Source organism: Bos indicus x Bos taurus, chromosome 9, assembly GCF_003369695.1.
Source record: "Bos indicus x Bos taurus breed Angus x Brahman F1 hybrid chromosome 9, Bos_hybrid_MaternalHap_v2.0, whole genome shotgun sequence".
NCBI classification, from domain to species: Eukaryota; Metazoa; Chordata; class Mammalia; order Artiodactyla; family Bovidae; genus Bos; species Bos indicus x Bos taurus.
Window position 1 is genome coordinate 86590654 of NC_040084.1, and position 20374 is coordinate 86611027.

Below are 20374 nucleotides of genomic sequence, written 5' to 3' on the forward strand. Positions count from 1 at the left end.
AGGTGCCTCAGTGGTAAAGAATCCTCCTGCCAATGCAGGAGACACGGGTTCAATCCCTGGGTCAGGAAGATAGGAGGAAATGGTAATCCTCTCCAGTATTCTTGCCTGGTTTCAATCCCTGGGTCAGGAAGATAGGAGGAAATGGTAATCCTCTCCAGCATTCTTGCCTGGAAAATTCCATGGACAAGGGAGCCTGGTAGGCTACAGTCCATGCAGTTGCAGAGTCAGACACAATTTAGCGACTGAGCACAGCACACAGCAGCACATATACTCTGCTACTATTTAAAATCATTAAGAACTTATTCCTCCCAGATTATTTGAGCTGGCTGCAGGTTAGGTGCTAAAAGTTTGCCCCATTGTTAGAAGCATTCCTATAAAGCATGATTTCTTTATTCTTTTCTCAGAAGAGCAGTCATTTTGCATCTTAACCATAGAAAATGCATTTCTGTTTATTACTAGAAATAATTTTCCAGATTAAATTGTAAGGTATTTCTTGGTTTTCCTTTCAAAATTAAATAAATACCTGTTTGTTTCAATAGTGTGTTTAGTTGTAAAGCTTATTCACTCACCCACAAGGCTACATTTAAAAACAGTTATCTTGCTTTGTTCTTAAAGTTTACTTTTGGTGGATGCAGAATATAGGTTAATTGTTTCTTTTGCCTTTCAGCACTTGAATTTTGTCTTTTCAGTATCTTCTGGCCTTCACTGTTTTGATGAGAAGTCAGCCTTCATTTAAATTGTTGTTGCCCTTTATTTTATTTCTTGGACTGCTTTCAGGATTTTCTTTTTCTTTGGTCTCATATCACTGACTCTTATGCCTATGTGTGATTTCTCTGGCTTTGTCTGTTTAAGACTTGCTGATCTTCTTGATCAAGATCTTTTTGCTTGTTTGTTGTGTTTAAAGCAGACTCTGACCAGTTGTATTATAGAAAATTTTTCCATGATTGACTTTTCACTCATCTGTTTTGGCATGCTTCTAAAGATACCAAATCAGCTGGATCAGTGATAGCCATGGTTCTTATTCTGGTATTTCCCATACCCTGTGCCCAAGTCAACATTATTGCCACTGCAAATGGATACCAGTTTTGGCTGACATGGCGTAATTCTCTGTTTCAGGTTTCTTCAACCTGGGCAGTTGTTGATGAGGATGACCAGTTTCACATTGCCTCATCTTACCATTTTCAGGGCCTGCATGTACCCCAACATGTGCTTGCCACTTTTCATAAGGAGTTGGAATCTTGGGTTGATACAGAGTCTAGAGTTGAGTGATTTAGGCAACTTTATTGTCTTCCTTGTGACCACCATCTTCCTGCTTTAGATGTGAGATGGCTCCCAACCAAGAACAACCTCCAAGATGGGCAGGGAGCCAGTCAAGTTCTTGATGTGTAAATTTAGATCTTTTATTAACTTGGGAAAATTTTTAGACACTGTTTCATTAAATACTTTTTTCTATCCCATTCTCTGTCCCCTTTCCTTCTGGAATTCCAGTTACAGGTATGTTAAGAGTTACTGATTCTTTCTCACAGGTCCCTGAGGTAGGTTCATTTTCCTGTCTCGGTCATTTTTTTTTTCTCTATCCTTCAGGTTCTAATGATTTCTATTGCTGTGTCTTCAAGTTCATTGACTCTTGTCATTTCCAATTTGTGATTAAACCTAGCCAGTGAATTTTATTTCAGACGTTTTGTTTTTCACTTCTTGAATTTGCATTTCTTTTATAGTTTTGTTTTGTTTTTTTTCCTTGACTGAGAAATCCAAGCATATTGGCCCTTGCATTCTTGAACATAGTTAAAATAGCTGCTTTAAAATCCTTATGTGCTAATTCTAGCATCTGGGTCATCTTGGGCTTGGTCTCCCTCAGTTGCCTTTCTCTTGACAATGGGTCAGTTTTTCCTGTTTCTTATGTGTAATAATTTTAGATTATAACTTGGATGTCATTCATAACATCCATAACATTTTAGAGACTGAAGTCTATTGTGTTCCTTTAGAATATGTTGATGTTTGGTTAGTGGTTTGCATGCTTGCTTGTTAGTTTTAGTAGGCAGTTAACTTGACTGTGAACTTAAACTACAAACTGAAACCTCACTTTTGTTACTTTAGCTTTAGCCTGATTGCTTGGAATCTCAAGTCTGTATAGTTTGGGAACCAGAGATATATGTAGATATTATACACAAAATTCGGTGTTTCTCTCCTTTTGGTGATTTACTCGCTAAGTTTTCAGCTGTTGTGGTCATGCCAAAATCTGTCCTTTGGTTCATTAAGTGAATTAGACTGAAGATTTACTTGTTTGGGCTTTTGCTGTGCAAAAACAACTGGGATGTGCTCTCTGGCTAAAAACCATTTAAAAAATGGAAAGTCACCCCATGTTGTCTACTTCTTCCAACTATTGACTCTCTTCTCCTCCTCCCATCCCCCAGCACCACCACTCCCACGTTGCTTTTTCTGTTTTCAAGCTCTTTATGTTTTGTCTAGTTACAGAAGTTACTCATGAGAGCATCAGTCGAGTAGGAGCGACTTTGCCATTTCAGGAAGTGGAATCCCTAAAATACAATTGTGCGTTTGAACAATTTTCTTGTTAGTATACTTGATAGTCATATAAGAGTTTTTTCAAAGAACTTCAGAGATTTCTGTGTATGTGTTAATAATAGAATGAGTTGAAATTTATTTTCATCCTCTTTTAAATACGAAAGGTTGTCCTGAATTTAGACTGAGGATTTATTTATTTGCCTTTCCTTCAAATGATAATTTCCAAATCTAGATTACTTGAAATGCATTTTAGAAGCAAAATACATGAAGAAACCATACAGTAAAACCTTTATTTCATCTAACAAATGTTACATCTTGGACCTAGGCCCTGGGAATACAGCTGTAAACTCTGAAGTTCTTGATCCTGTGGAGCTAATGCTTTAAGGATAGGCAGGTAGGTAGATAGGTAGATATGTCAGTGTTGATAAAATGCTATGAAGTAAAAGCAAGGTATGAAGATGTGATAGGGAGAGAGAGGAGAAAAGTGTGGCAATATTTTAGGTAGAGAGATTGGTCAAGGAAGCAGTCTGATCAGAGATCTTAGTGAAGTGTGAGAGAGCCATGCAAATATCTGAGTGGAAAGGGTTCCAAGCAAAAGGGGCCACAAGTCTAAAAGCCCCAAGGGAGGAATGAGGTTAACTTCTCTTTGAGAGAGAACCAGTGTGAGGGAACTCAGTGTGCAACTGAGGGAACAAAGACAGTGGTAGGAGATGAAGTCCCAGGTGGTAGTTAGCCAGGGGTCTTGTGTTACAGGATTTTGCGCTGGGGAAATGATTGATTGTTCTGATTTACTTTTCACAAGGATCACTCTGTTCTGTAGAGTAAGAGGTAGGGCTGGAGCAGAGTTAAGCAGGGAGGAGACCTTGGCAGTGGCAGTCTAGGTGAGCTGTGATCATGGCTTGAATAAGAGCAGTAATAGAGGTGGGGAAATGTGATCAGATTCAGAATAATTCTTTTGCAGATAACAGCCAGCAAAACTTGATGATAGATTAGATATGGCATGTGAGAAGGACCAGCTTAGTGATTGATGGTACCATATATGGAGGTGAAAGAGACTGGGAAAGATTTGGTCTGGGTAGGGGAAATTAAGAGTTCAATTTTGGACATACTATGTTTGAAGTGAATTTTAGATATCCAGACATAGATGTGAAGAAAGCAGCTGGTCATGTAGCCTGGAACTCAAGGGAGAAAGAGCTCCCTTGGAGTTGGACATATAGATTTGCAAAGCCTTTGTTTAAAGTACTGTGTTTGGTTGAGATTACCTTGACAAGGAACATAGGTGTAATCGAAAAGAAACCCTAGGTCTGAACTGCATAACTCACCGGTGTCCAGAGGAGTATCTGACAAAGAAAACTGACAAGGAACTGCCAGTGGGTGGGTAGAAATCCAGAAGAGTATAAATCTCAGAAGCCAAGTGAAGAAATTGTTTAAAGAATGGGGAGTGGTTGACTGGTTTATGAACTGAAGAGAGATCTAGTGAGATGAGGCCTGAGGAGTGACGTTAAGTTTAACAATCTGAAGATCCTGGGCAACTTTGATAAGTAGTTTCAGTGGAGAAAAACTATGAAGACCTGACTTGGTAGATTTTAAAGTGATAAGAGGGAGGAAATGAAGACAAAGTATAAACCATCCTTTCAAGGAGTTTAGCCTGAAAAAGGGAATGGGCAGATAAATGAGTTGATAGCTGGAGTGAAGTCCAGAGAGACTTTCTCAAGATCAGCAATGCTATAGCATGTTTACTGTCCCTTATATTATGTTTAAATATCATTTACTAATTTCCAGTAATCTTCTTTTCTCTTGCAACCCATTTGTAGAAATATTACATTGGGTGCTAAAATATTATGTGTGTGTGTTTTGGAAATAGATTTGGGAAATCTGTAATGCAAATAATTTGGTTTGGCAGTGCTTTTACCTAGGAGATGTAACTAAGCTGAAGTCACACAGACAAAAGAAGTAGGGAAAAATTAACCAAATGATGGTAAAAAGTTTGAAAGTCTTTACCAAACATGATATCTAAATGAGCTTTTATTCTGTTGAGGATTCAGGAGTTCTGTCATAACTAAATTTACTCAAAAGTGTTTTAATATCTACTGTTATGCTGAAAACTGTCTACAGAGTGCTAGGTGTGCAATAAGGGACATGAAAGACCAATTTCTGTATTCATGGAGTTTATAGACTTGTATTTAAGCTTATGGAAAAGAGAAATATTACAGATAAGAAATTTGTTTTAAAGAGATCGTCTTATTGTTAAATTTATTCTAAAATTAATTGTATTTTAATTATTGTACAAATAGTATGATTTTAAATATTTTAATATGTTATATAGGTTTAATATATTTATATGCTATTTATATCCCAAAGAGGCTTTAAGATTAAACATGGTTTATGTTAAGTGTTAGGGATATAAATAAATTTGGTATTTCTCAACTTGGACCATACATTAGACTCTCTTGGGGGGCTTTTAAAAATCCATATGCTCATGTTGCTCCCAACCAATCAAACCAGAAGCTCTGGGGTTGGGGCTCAAGCATTAGTATTTTAAAATACTGATTTAATAAAGACAGAGGGAATAAAATGCTACCAAGCCCCTGAAAATGAATTGATTACACATTTAAGGATTAAGTACATCTGAAAATTAAGATAAAATATCAATGATATCAATGTAAATCAATGATTTTGATTTACAGATCATTTTTAGATAGAGCATGCAAAGCTATTTGTAGAACCAAAGTTTTTTAGGATCCAAAGTTTAAAAAATTTTAGTAGAATAAATAAGATTACTCCCTTAGGCTGTCCTCTGATAATTAAGAAAAAAATCAGTGACATTACTCATATTTTCCCTTTTAAAACAACCTTGACAGTAATTTCTTATTTGAATGCCTTTAGGCACATCCATTATAAAACATACACAAATACATAGGAATTAGAAAATTTTAAAGTTTGCCATCAGTAGTTATAAACTGAAAAGACAGTGTAACTATCCTGGAAGCATTATAAGACTAAATATTTTTATAATTTATACTAAATGTTAGATACTAAAGCACATACCCTTTTGTATTGAAATTTTAAATCCATGATAATATTAATTCTATAACAGTTCTCATTAAAATTTTTTTTTTCTTTCTTTCACAGAAAATGCTTGGACAGAAGAGATGAGTACTATTTCCACTAAGGCCTAGAATTGCCTATTGTACAAATAGTCCTGATCAGGCAATATACGAATGGCCCAAGGAAGCCACCAAATTGATTTTCAGGTTTTGCATGACCTGCGACAAAAATTCCCTGAAGTACCTGAAGTTGTTGTATCCAGGTGCATGTTACAGGTCAGTGTTTAATGATTTCTGAATTTATTAATACAACTTGGAATTTTTTTAAACATTGGAAGAAAACACTTTTACCTTCTTTGGCATTAGTGCAGTATGATGGAGAGATGAGCTTTGATGTCTGATAGTCATTTAGCCTTTAGCAAGTTCTAGGCTCTCTGTTTCCCATCTGTCATATGGATAATACCTGCCTTGTAAAGTAGATGTGAGGATTAAGTGAGATCTTATATAAAGCATTAATATATGGTCCACATATATGATGAGCTTGCTTGACTCCTCCTTTACCCAGTTTTGCCAGGAGAACTTTTAAAAATTCCAGGTCTTCCACTTCATATGAAAATGAGAAAATCATTAAATAAGGAATCAGGAAACTTGGGATCTAATCCTAAATGGCACCCTAAGCATATTTGACAAGTAATATGCCTTCTTTTGTCCTTTAGTTTTCTTACCTGTAAAATGGAGGGATTTGACTAGACAGTGCCTGAAGTCCCAATTCTAAAGAAAAAACTTTATTTTTATATTTTTTTAATTTACTCTGTAAGTTTTCCATTTAATATCACTCTCTAATACATTTTTAGATTTTTCTTAGTACATATAATTTTAGAAATACATAATTCTAAATATTTCGTGATAGTGTACTTTCTCATTTGATTAAACTGGAAATCTTTCTGTCAAGAAAAGTTTCAGCTTGTTCAAATGGAGATAAAGGTGATTGGGGCTCAGACATATTTACTCTTGTTGAATAATTTTTAAAGTTTTAAATTCTATGAAACTTGAAAAGGCTCCATATCTGTATTGATATCAAGCATCTCCATTTTGTTCACACTCTGTCACCTACTCCTGTACACTCAATTAGTCTCCCACCTTTAGTCTAACCCGTTTTGGTCTTTCCAGTCTGTCTGTCTCACTTCTGATAGAAATGTCCTTTTAAATTCAGATTTGATCATATATTTATTTACCTGCTTAAAAGCCCCATGGTTGTTACCCATACCCTTCAGAGTAAAGCTGATAAATCTTGATGAGCACATACTAGATCTGTGATCTAAAATCTTGCCGCCTTCTGCAGCATGACCTCTTGCCTAGTCCTTCCTTCCTCATACCCTTTGCCATAATCATCCTCAGCTAGTTGGAATTCTCCAAATATGTCTGGCTCTTTCTGTGGTACATTATTTAAAAGCATATGTTTTGAGTTAATAGTACTGTATTGTATATTTGAAATTTGTTAAAAGAGTAGATCTTGAGTATTCTTACTGCAAAAAAAAGGAAGAAAGAAAAAATTGGCTGTGTGGAGTAGTGAATGTGTTACTTGTGGTAATCATTTCACAACATATAAGTATATTAAATCCTCCCACTATAACCTTTAAAAAGAATCATGTTGTCCAACCTAAATATATACAGTTTTTATTTATCCATCATACCTCAGGTAAAGCTAAAGGGAAATAAATTAATTTAAAATTTTTAATAATAACAAGTAGCATATGTTTTGTGAGTAAAAGAGACTTGAATTCAATATTTGACAGTTAATCGCAGCAATTGAATTAACTTCTCTGACCTTCATTTTCCTCAAGTGTACAATGGAAACTTTAAAAAAAACTTCACAGAGAATTAAATGTGATAATGCAGGAAAGCAGCTAATAGGATAACTGATTCATAATGAGTGCTCAAGTAATGTTAGCAACCAATATGAATAACAGTAGTAATAGTGGAAGGCCCATAATGAATATTTGGTGAGTGAATCAGTAGTCCATATTTGTTGATATCAGATGTGTAATGAAAATGAAAGAGGAAGGAAGGGTAATAAAAATGGAGTCAAAAACTAAAGAAAATCTGAAAAGGAGCAGCAACAGTGAGGGGACAGTATCTTCTCCTACAACTCAGGTTCAGTTCAGTTCAATTCAGTCACTCAGTCATGTTCAACTCTTTCCAGCCCCATGGACTGCAGCACACCAGGCCTCCCTGTCCATCACCAACTCCCAGAGTTTACTCAAACTCTTGTCCATTGACTCGGTGATGCCATCCAGCCATCTCATCCTCTATCATCCCCTTCTCCTCCTGCCTTCAGTCTTTCCCAGCATCAGGGTCTTTTCCAAGGAGTCAGCTCTTTGCATCAGATGGCCAAAGTATTGGAATTTCAGCTTCAGCATCAGTCCTTCCAATGAATATTCAGGACTGATCTCCTTTAGGATGGACTGGTTGGATCTCCTTTTAGTCCACGGGACTCTCGAGTCTTCTCCAAAACCACGGTTCAAAAGCATCAATTCTTCAGCGCTCAGTTTTCTTTATGGTCCAACTCTCACATCCATACATGACTACTGGAAAAACCACAGCCTTGACTAGGCGGATCTTTGTTGGCAAAGTAGTGTCTCTGCTTTTTAATATGCTGTCTAGGTTGGTCATAGCTTTTCTTCCAAGGAGCAAGCATCTTTTAATTTCATGGCTGCAGCCACTACCTGCAGTGATTTTGGAACCCCTCAAAATAAAGTCTGCCACTGTTTCCACTGTTTCCCCACCTATTTGCCATGAAGTGATGGAACCTGATGCCATGAGCTTAATTTTCTGAATGTTGAGCTTTAAGCCAACTTTTTCACTTTCCTCTTTCATTTTCATCAAGAGGCTCTTTAGTTCTTCTTTGCTTTCTGCCATAAGGGTGGTGTCATCTGCATATCTGAGGTTATTGATATTTCTCCCAGCAATCTTGATTCCAGCTTGTGCTTCATCCAGCCCAGCGTTTCTTATGATGTACTCTGCATATATAAGTTAAATAACCAGGGTGACAATTTACAGCCCTGACGTACTCCTTTTCCTATTTGGAACCAGTCTGCTGTTCCATGTCCAGTTCTAACTGTTGCTTCCTGACCTACATACAAGTTTGTCAATATTCGTGCCTTGAGAACCCCGTGAACAGTATGAAAAAGCAAAAATATAGGACACTCAAAGATGAACTCCCCAGATCAGTAGTGCCCAACGTGCTACTGGAGATCATTGGAGAAATAACTCCAGAAAGAATGAAGAGACGGAGCCAAAGCAAAAACAACACCCAGTTGTAGATGTGACTGGCAATGGAAGTGAAGTCCAATGCTTTAAAGAGTAGTAGGAACCTGGAATGTTAGGTCCATGAATCAAGGCAAATTGGAAGTGGTCAGACAGGAGATGGCAAGAGTGAACATCAACATTTTAGGAATCAGCAAACTAAAATGGACGGGAATGGATGGATTTAACTCAGATGACCATTCCATCTACTCCTGTGGGCAAGAATCCGGGATCTTAGAAGAAATGTAGTAGCCATCATAGTCAACAAAAGAGTCTGAAATGCAGTACTTGGATGCAGTCTCAAAAAGGACAGAATGATCTCTGTTCGTTTCCAAAGCAAACCATTCAATATCACAGTAATCCAAGTCTATGCCCCAACCAATAACGCTGACGAAGCTGAAGTTAAACGGTTCTATGAAGACCTACAAGACCTTCTAGAACTAACACCCCAAAAAGATGTCCTTTTCATTAAGGGGACTGGAATGCAAAAGTAGTAAGTCAAGAAATACCTGGAATAACAGGCAAATTTGGCCTCGGAGTACAGATTGAAGCAGGGCAAAGGCTAATAGAGTTTTGCCAAGAGAATGTGCTGGTCATAGCAAACGCCCTCTTCCAACAACACAAAAGAAGACTCTATACATATGGACATCACCAGATGGTCAGCACCGAAATGAGATTGATTATATTCTTTGCAGCCAAAGATGGAGAAGCTCTATACAGTCAGCGAAAACAAGACCGGGAGCTAGAAGTGAGAAATAGATTCAAGGGATTAGATCCGATGGACAGAGTACCTGAAGAACTATGGATGGAAGTTCATGACATTGTACAGGAGGCAGTGATCAAGACTGTCCCCAAGAAAAAGAAGTGCAAAAAGGCAAATGGTTGTCTGAGGAGGCCTTATAAATAGCTGTGAAAAGAAGAGAAGTGAAAGGCAACAGAGAAAACGAAAGATATAAGCATCTGAATGCAGAGTTCCAAAGTATAGCAAGGAGAAATAAGATAGCCTTCCTCAATGATCAATGCAAAGAAATAGAGGAAAACAATGGAATGGGAAAGACTAGAGATCTCTTCAAAAAAGTCAAGATACCAAGGGAACATTTCATGCAAAGCTGGGCACAATAAAGGACAGAAATGGTATGGACCTAACAGAAGATATTAAGAAGAGGTGGCAAGAATACACAGAGCTATACAACTCAGGTACCTCTTCCTAATTTTTTAAATCACATTCTCTGATAAGAATATACTGAGAATGTTCACTGAATCATTGAAAAATAGAAAAATACTATATTCTTCAATAAGATTGTGTAAGATTTGCTACTGAGAGAACTGTCCAGAATGTGGAGGGAGGGAGGAGAGAGAAGCTCTTTAAGTATAATCTTCAGGGTGTATTAAGTTAAATAAAATGTAGAGTATATATAGATGTATATAAATACATCTATAAATAAATATACATATGTATATATATTTGCCCCTGTTTGTATGAGGATATACTGGAAGGATTAAAAATGAAATAAAAGAAGGGTTATCCATGGTGGGCGAGAAGGAACAGGCCAGATGAGAGGAGACTTCTCAATGTGTATCTTTTAGTGTTGTTTTGATCTTTGTAAATAAATTACCTATTTTTTAAAAAGATGAAATAAGTTAACAGGTTTTTAACTACAAAAAAAAACAAAATAAATAATTTAGAATTTCTTTTGGGCATTCAGTAGTGTCAACTTTAATACATTAATCTGGTTTTATGAAAACAAAACTCTGTATGACATGCTTCCCAATACCCAGCTCTTTTAAATTGAGTTGATAATCTTTCTGGGCATTCAAGCAATATGTCTTCTAGCTGATATAACAAAAATGTGACAAGTGAGGGATGGGGAGGACTCCTCTAGGGAAACAACTAGGGTGTGAATCTTCCCAAATTTAGAAAGTTACTTTTAAACTGTCACAGCAAATAAACTACCTCTAAACGTAGTGTAAATAGCTCTTATTTAGTGACAGCCTTCCTTTGGGTTGGGAAGATCCCCTGGAGAAGGATGGCAACCCACTCCAGTATCCTTGCCTGGAAAATCTCATGGACAGAGGAGCCTGGTGGGCTGCAGTCCACGGGGTCGCAAAGAGTCAGACACGACTGAGCGACTAACACTTACTTACTTACTTTCTTTGGGGAGCTGCTCTCCCTTACTTGGGCTTCCCAGGTGGCGCTAGTGGTATAAAGAACCTGCCTGCCAGTGAAGGAGACCTAAGAGACCTGGGTTCGATCCCTGTGTTGGGAAGATCCCCTGGAGGAGGAAATGGCAATCCACTCCAGTATTTTTGCCTGGAGAATCTCATGGACAGAGAAGCTTGGCGGTCTGCAGTCTATGGTGTAACAAAGAGTTGGACATCACTGAAGACGCTTGCTCCTTGGAAGAAAAGCTATGACAAACCTAGACAGTGTATTAAAAAGCAGAGATACTACTTTACCAACAAAGATCCTTATAATCACAGCTATGATTTTTCCAGTAGTCATGTATGGATGTGAGAGTTGAACCATAGTGAAGGCTGAGCACTAAAGAATTGATGCTTTTGAACTGTGGTGTTGGAGAAGACTCTTAAGAGTCCCTTGGACTGTAAGGAGATCCAACCAGTCCATCCTAAAGGAAATCAGCCCTGAATATTCATTGGAAGGACTGATGCTGAAGCTCCAATACTTTGGCCACCTGATGCAAAGAACTGACTCATTGGAAAAGACCCTGGTACTGGGAATGATTGAAGTCAGGAGGAGACAAGGACGAGATGGTTGGATGGCATGACTGGACTCTATGGACATGAGTTTGAACAAGCTCCGGGAGGTGGGGAAGGACAGGGAAACCTGGTGTGCTGCAGTCCATGGGGTCACAAAAAGTCAGACACGACTGATTGAACAGCAACTCCCTGTCTCAGTTGGGTAGGCTTCTTTGTCTTTTCTCTGAAGACAAGTATATTATCCTCCCTATAATATACTGGTTCAGAACTTTTCTAGATAAAAAAAATAGTGTACAGAATATTAAAAATCAGTAGTTAAAGGATCATATCACACTGCCACTTTGTATACATGTTCTTAAACATCTTACTTCTTAGGAGAACAGAAGTATCAGTATTATTTCTGTTCTTTTCCGACTTTGTTTACTGGTCAGCTCCCTCTTTTTGGAACTGCTCACATCATTTCCTTGTGCTGTGGATTCTCTAAGATAGCTGTGTTTTCAGCAGGTGTAATTCATATCTTTAACATTTATATTTGGTAACTAAATCATAACTTAGAATAGTATACAGATGTTGTGTAGCTGGCACTTTCAGTTTTTCAACTGAAATTTTCATTATTTTTTAATTCTCTTAATATGACAGTTAAATCTGTTAAGTTTAAAATTGCTTTTCTTTTCAAAATAATGCATTAAGTATTACTTGTAAGCCTTAGTAGTTAACTACTATAGCCTTAATTGAAGTCTTTTCAGATGACCTCCACCCATAAACCTTATCCATATTCCTATTAAAACACCTACCATTGTGCATTATATTTATTTATGTACACATTAAATTCCTCCACTGGACCATGAGGTCCTTAACACAGCAATTAAATTCCTTTCTACTTGGCTAATGGGATGCTCAGTAAATATTGGTTGAAAGAGTGAATGAATCCCAAGTATGAGAAGGATGATTATAGTGTATACTTTGATTTTGTCTATGCAAGAAGCTTGGGGGAAAACGAAAGATGAACTGGAAATAACAATTCAGATTCTCCTGTAATTTTGAAGAGAATGCAGATTTGTATGTATACAAAAAAGCAGTGACTTTCAACGTTTTAAAAACTCACCCCACCTCTTTTGATACACTTAATGGGAGTCCTGTACCATTTCCCACTAATGTAACCAGGGCTTCTTTGAGAAACAGCTGATCATAGTTCTGGGATAAGAGCTGTACAAGGTGATCTTGAACATCTTGTCATATTAGAAAGCAAGGAAGCTATGAAAGACTACTGGGTTCATGTCCTATGTACACTGGAGCCAATGTGGAATCATTCCCACTAGCCTAAAGATAGGATATAATGACCATAAATGACAAGCATTTGACACGTATCAAAATGTTAAAGATACAGGAGTTTATCATGATACTGAAAATGTGTCACCTTTGGAAGTTGCTAGGGCACCAATTCATTATTCTAAAAACCAGTAAAAAGAATTTATTTATCCTGCCTGTTCTATGCAAAAAGTAAGAGTTGAAAAGGTCAAATTCTTTGAGGAAGAATTGCAGCTCAATACATGAAGAGGGAATCTTTTAATTGGAATACTACCCTTTTGCATCCCCTAATAAAGTTTCTCAACAGTGACCATCCCTGACTGCTAAAAGTCACTAGCTGGATCAAGCTGTGACAACATCAGAACCTACCAATCAGCCTTAAGGTCACAAAAAGACAGGCAGATATATTATTGTGCCTCCTGTGTGATACAATAAGAAATGAAGCCTACAAAGGGACTTGCCAAAAACTTGTGTGCATGAACCTGCACACACCTGTAGTGAAGTAGTTTGCAGTGAAAAACAGAAAATAGTCCTACCGCAAGGGTGCAATCAGCCAATCCAGATGGGAAATTCTACTGGACAAATGACCCATTTTTCAAAAACAAATGGCTTAGAAAATTATAGAAAGAGGAGAGGGTTAATTATTATTATAAGACATCTAAGAGGCATATCAACCAAATTAAATATGTGAACCTTGCTCAGATCCTGATTTAAACTAACTAAAAAAACACCTGCAAGACAAGGGACTTTAACACTTATTTGGATATTATGTGATATTACGAGACGGGACTTTAATACTACGTGCGTATTATGTGATATTAAGTACTGATTATTTTAGGATATGATAATGCCATTTGCGGTTATGTTTTAAGATACATATTGATGTATTTACAGATGGAAACAAAATAATGTCAGGCTTGATCTAGCTTAATGGGAGCAGCTGGGACAGATAAATTGGTGAAGAAAGATTTGCCATATAAAGATTGATAATGAATATAGGAGAGTTTGTGATATTTGGACTTCCCTGATAACTCAGTTGGTAAAGAATACACCTGCAATGCAGGAGACCCCAGTTTGATTCCTGGGTCAGGAAGATCCACTGGAGAAGGCATAGGCTACCCACTCCAGTATTCTTGGGCTTCTCTTGTGGTTCAGCTGGTAAAGAATCTGCCTGCAATGCAGGAAACCTGGGTCTGACCCCTGAGTTGGGAAGATCCCCTGGAGAAGGGAAAGACTAGCCATTCCATTATTCTGGCCTGGAGAATTCCATGGACTGTATAGTCCATGGGGTCACACAGAGTCAGACACAACTGAGCAACTTTCACTTCACTTTACTTCACTTGTGATATTTACTGTGCTTTTATATGTGTTTAAACTTTTCTGAAATAAAATGTTTAAAAAGTATATTTCCTTTTATCCTATTGTAGCCTTATAAAAGTCCCTGTGAATTCTTCTATGGTTTTGCTAATAAGAAAGTAATGTCTGTAGAGAGTAAAAAAAACCTAAGGACATGTGAGTTATGGTGTAGCTGGGACTAGTATTAATACTAATGAGAGATTATAAAGAATTAGGGATTTTGGGGAGCTTGAGAGAATTAAAACATTTTGTAAATATGGATGTCAGCTTTTGAAAAGTGTGGGATTGGATTTAGTAGGGAATATGCATTTTAATTTGGGAATGTTAGCAAAAAGGAGATAAGAAGATGAGGTCTTTTATGACTTAGAATAGGGAGAAGAATTTACTAGGAATAGCAATAAACTTGGCTTGAAGCAAAAGCACCAGTTAGATCTGGCAAAAGATAAGGTCTTACTATAATAAGGAGTAATCAGTTGATAAAGATTGTGATGAATTTTTAAATTTTCTTTGAAAAACTAGTGTATATTAATTCAGAGCTCTGTGTAGGATAAAAGGATTTTTATGGCATAAAGATTTGAACTGTTGGTTTAAGAGGGAAAAAAGTCCAGCCTTACTCACTAATCTTTTCTTTTGTGTTACCTGTTCAAATTGTGAACTACCATTTCTTAACAAGACTTGGAGATGCCTTTTAGTACCATTTTCTCTACTAAGATTTTATCTCATATCAAATCACCTATAGACATTTTAACCTGACTGTTCATCCTTTTTATCTCTAAAACTGCCCTTTCTGTCAGGCTCTTAGTCTTCCAGTTCTCCTTGAATTCTCTTTCTCCCTTATAGCCAAATTGTGTTGACTGTGAAGTGAAAGTGAAAGTCACTCAGTCGTGTCCAACTCTTTGTGACTCCATGGACTCTACGGTTCATGGAATTCTCCAGGCCAGAATACTGGAGTGGGTAGCCTTTCCCTTCTCCAGGGAAATCTTCCCTACCCAGGGTCCGATTGCAGGAGGATTCTTTACCAGCTGAGCCACAAGGGAAGCCCAAGAATACTGGAGTAGGTAGCCTATCCCTTCTCCAGCAGATCTTCCCGACCCAGGAATCAAACCAGGGTCTCCTGCGTTGCAGGCAGATTCTTTTCCAAGTGAGCTATCAGGGAAGCTTATCAGGGAAAGATTGTTCGTAGTCTTTCATAATTTGTTTTCACAATCAGTCATTATTTCATGTCTTCTAACTGATCTTCTTGTCAAAAAGTTTCCCCTCTCTTCTTTATCTTAAGTATCAGTGGAGTTCTTTATCTTCACCAGAGACCCTTTGTGTCTTCACTTCTACTGGCTCTTCCCGTTTCCTATATTAAAGCCCAAACTCCGTAGTGTGACTCATTTTTCAAAACTGTAAATTATTTAATCCCAATTTGATTTTCTAACAGTTTGTTCCACAGAATTTCCAGTAGAAACCTTTAACTCCAGCCAGATCTATTCCAATCACTTTGTTTAGAACATACTTTTACTTACTGTCACATTTATGTCTGTATTTACTCATGGCCATTCCCTTCACCAGGAATGCTTTTTTTCCTATTTAGGTCCTCCATATACTAAGGAAATCAATGAGATTGTACCTCCTTCATTAACACAGTCCTTTTTACAGTAGCCTACAATATTAACTCTCTGTTGAACTTCAGTACCACTTATTATTTGGCACATGTTCATATTTTTAAAATGTTACTTTTTCACAAATCCATATTTTGTTTCCCTAATTGAGTTCCAAGCTCTTCTAAGGAAAAGTCTGGGTTTATACATCATTTGAGTCCTCCACAGTCCCAAACAGAATATTGTACACATTGTGGGTGTTCAGCAAATATTTTTATGGATAATTTGTGAGTAGTGGTTAGTCAGTCTCTTCTTAAGAAACAATCCAGTCATTTTTTGGTTTGTTTTTATTTTTTCATTTCTCTGGAGTAGAATTATTGATGCTCTCTAAAGGCAAAGATGTGAACTCAGTTACTCTGGGGGCTGCTGCTGCTGCTGCTAAGTCACTTCAGTCATGTCCGACTCTTTGTGACCCCATAGACGGCAGCCCACCAGGCTCCCCCATCCCTGGGATTCTCCAGGCAAGAACACTGGAGTGGGTTGCCATTTCCTTCTCCAGTGCATGCAAGTGAAAAGTGAAAGTGAAGTTGCTCAGTCATATCCGACTTGTAGCGACCCCATGGACTGCAGACTACCAGGCTCCTCTGTCCATGGGATTTTCCAGGCAGGAGTACTGGAGTGGGGTGCCATTGCCTTCTGCGGGGCTACCTTGAGCTTATATTACATACATATACGTATGTGGTTTGTTTGTTTTTAACTAAAGAGGAAGCACCTAAGGAATTGTGACACCTTTGTTATGAATTTTAGAAGCTTTTAACTTAAATACCACAAAAAATAGTTATTAAAAGGTCATTGGTTTGAAAGAATTATACATAACACATGAACATGCAAAGTATTCATTATACAGCAAGCTCCAATGCTTTGGCCAGCTGATTCATTAGGAAAGACCCTGTTGCTGGGAAAGATTGGAGGCAGGAGGAGAAGGGGACGACAGAGGATGAAATGGTTGGATGGCATCACCGACTTGATGGACATGTGTTTGAGCAAGCTCCAGGAGTTGGTGATGGACAGGAAAGCCTGGCGTGCTGTAGCCCATGGGATCACAAAGTGTCAGACATGACTGAGCTACTGAACTAACTAATATGCTTAAGTTGAGTATTTATATTTTGTTCAACATTCAAACTGCATTTTTAATTAAGTTGCAGTGTTACTATATTTGTGTGAATCTGTTCTATAAATCGATCAGTTCATTCAGTTCAGTTGCTCAATCATGTCAACTCTTTGCAACCCCATGGACTGCAGCACGCTAGGCTTCCCTGTCATTCACTATCTCCTGGAGCTTTCTCAGACTTGTGTCCATTGCATCAACAATGCCATCCAACCATCTTGTCCTCTGTTGTCTCCTTTCTTTATTTCTACTATAATAATAACTCCTATTATAGCTGTTGTTTGTTAGAGAACTTACCATTACTTTAGTAATGAGGATTTTTTTTTATCTTTATTGAATTGTTAAAATATTGTTTCTGTTTTGTGTTTTGGTTTTTTGGCCGAGTCATATGTGGGGTCTTAGCTCCCTGACCAGGGACTGAACGCACAGCCAATGCATTGAAAGATGAAGTCTTAACCCCCTGGACCACCAGGGACATCCCAGTAATGAGGATTTTTAATTCAACTGTTTGCATTACTATTAGTTTCTCAAGAAAAAAGGCTCAAATGTATCTCTTATAATTGTACTAACTAATCTCTGATTAATCTTGTAATATTTTAATAGCAATGAGAGTATATGCATTGGCTTCTGGTTAACACAAGCTGTTTTTATTTTGTCTTACAGAATAATAATAACCTGGATGCCTGCTGTGCAGTTCTCTCTCAGGAGAGTACAAGGTATCTTTATGGTGAAGGAGACTTGAATTTTTCGGATGATTCTGGAATTTCTGGTCTACGCAATCACATGACTTCTCTCAACTTGGACTTGCAGTCACAGAATGTTTACCACCATGGAAGAGAGGGAAATAGAATGAATGGAAGCAGGACTCTAACGCACAGCATTAGTGATGGACAACTTCAAGGTGGTCAGTCCAATAATGAACTGTTTCAGCAGGAGCCACAGACAGCACCAGCTCAAGTTCCTCAAGGCTTTAATGTTTTTGGAATGTCCAGTGCATCCGGTGCTTCTAATTCAGCACCACACCTTGGATTTCACTTAGGCAGCAAAGGAACATCTAACCTTTCTCCACAAACTCCAAGATTTAATCCCATTATGGTAACGTTAGCCCCAAATATCCAGACTGGTCGTAATACTCCTACTTCTTTGCACATACATGGTGTACCTCCACCTGTACTTAACAGTCCACAGGGAAATTCTATCTATATTAGGCCCTACATTACAACTCCTAGTGGTACAACTCGACAGACACAACAGCATTCTGGCTGGGTATCTCAGTTTAATCCCATGAACCCTCAACAAGTTTATCAACCTTCACAACCTGGTCCCTGGACTACATATCCTGCATCCAGTCCCCTGCCACATACCTCAGCCCAGCAGCCGAATCAGCAAGGCCACCAGACCTCTCATGTCTATATGCCCATCAGTTCACCTACGACTCCACAACCACCCACAATTCATTCGTCTGGTAGCTCACAGTCTTCTGCCCATAGCCAATATAACATTCAGAATATTTCAACAGGACCTCGAAAAAACCAGATTGAAATCAAACTTGAACCCCCACAAAGAAACAATTCTTCGAAATTGCGTTCTTCTGGACCTCGAACCTCCAGCAGTTCCTCTTCGGTCAACAGCCAGACCTTAAACAGAAACCAGCCCACTGTTTACATAGCTGCCAGTCCCCCAAATACTGATGAGGTGATGTCCCGTAGTCAACCTAAGGTCTATATATCAGCAAATGCTGCCGCAGGAGATGAGCAGGTCATACGAAATCAGCCCACTCTCTTCATATCCACCAACTCTGGAGCATCCGCTGCCTCCAGGAATATGTCCGGGCAAGTGAGCATGGGTCCTGCCTTTATTCATCACCACCCTCCCAAAAGTCGAGCAATAGGCAATAACTCTGCAACTTCTCCTCGAGTAGTGGTCACTCAACCCAATACAAAATATACTTTTAAAATTACAGTTTCTCCCAATAAACCCCCTGCAGTTTCACCAGGGGTGGTGTCCCCTACCTTTGAACTTACAAACCTTTTAAACCATCCTGATCATTATGTAGAAACAGAGAATATTCAGCACCTCACGGACCCTGCTTTAGCACATGTGGATAGAATAAGTGACGCACGGAAGTTGAGTATGGGATCTGATGATGCTGCCTACACACAAGGTAATGAAAATACTGCAATGGGATCATTTTCCGTTCTGGGTTTAATTGGTGTACATTTGACTTCACTGCAGAAATGGGTATCGGTATTATTATTTTATGTTGTAAATGTTGTCCAAAATAATACTATCTTAAGAACTTTTGAGAGTATTCATACAAATTTTAAATATATCAGTTTTATTATGTTATAACTTGAAGCTTGAATGATAGCCTTATCAGATGTTCCAAATAATCACCTCTTGATTTGTTTGTTTTCTTAATATTCATAAAAGTTTGTTTTCACCTGTAGTGATGCTGACTTTCCCTTTAAATTTTCTGCAAATAAAAGTTCATAAAAACATGCATTTTAATAAGAGATTAGTGAACTAGTATAGCAAACTGCTGTCTTTGACCAGAAGAATCCTCTATTCTTCATTGTTCTAATACGGTTTTGCCTTATTTTGTATCAAAGTCTAAATTGCTATGCATTCTTGAATAACTCAAAAGTATCAGTAACAGGATTCAAATTTCTCTTTTTCTTCTTTTCAGTCTCCCTTAAACATCAGTTAATGCAATCTTTTTGTTTGGAATTGTGAATAAGAATTTCAAATCTATCTCACTTGATTATGCTTTTCAGAAATAGACTAGTTAATATTGGCATAATACTAAATTATATCTATATTAATTCAATTAGAGATCATTTATATCTGACCTCTTAAGTTATTTAATCTTCAATAGGAAGCTATTAAATTCAGTCATATAAAAAAGAAGATAAGTGTTTGTTTCTTCAGTATTGACAAAGGTTTCATAAATTAGCCAGAATCCTTTAAAGTAAGGATTTATCATAATCATCCATCCCCTGGTAAACTGTTCTCAGTATTATAGGTTGGGAAATACTACATAGTCACCCCCAGGCAGTAAATAGCCTCCTACTACTGGTAGTACCACTTGTCCTTTTTAAAATTTCTAAAAATAGTGATTTTACTGCTGAATTTCATAGAGGAGCCTGATTGGTTTGGTTTGTTTTAAACAATTATATTCTAGTGATTCTCAACCCATGCTGGGCTGTGGTGCTTTCAAATTCTTAATCACCTTTGAAGCTTTCAAAACATAAAATTGCCCAGGTTCAGCCCCAGACTTGCTCAATTAGAGCTTCTGGATGGTAAAGCCTAGGTGCATGTGAGCATACATGTTCATGCGTGCACATGTGTTTTAAAGCTCT

At 37.7% G+C, this 20374-nt stretch overlaps 1 protein-coding gene and 1 pseudogene across 2 annotated transcripts in view; one reads left to right on the forward strand and one right to left on the reverse strand.

Annotated features, from left to right (window-relative positions):
• Nucleotides 1-20374, forward strand: part of TAB2 (TGF-beta activated kinase 1 (MAP3K7) binding protein 2) — a 60163-nt gene that overhangs the window by 13556 nt on the left and 26233 nt on the right. The window contains exons 1-3 of one of the 2 annotated variants that reach the window (XM_027551798.1): nucleotides 2894-2917; nucleotides 5656-5846; nucleotides 17676-19176. In XM_027551798.1, the coding sequence (XP_027407599.1) occupies nucleotides 5745-5846; nucleotides 17676-19176 (1603 nt within the window). In that variant the 5' untranslated portion in view covers nucleotides 2894-2917; nucleotides 5656-5744. Of the gene's footprint in view, nucleotides 1-2893; nucleotides 2918-5655; nucleotides 5847-17675; nucleotides 19177-20374 lie in introns of those variants that run through there. The other variant, XM_027551797.1, reaches the window with a different exon arrangement.
• Nucleotides 230-2548, reverse strand: LOC113898529 (annotated as a pseudogene).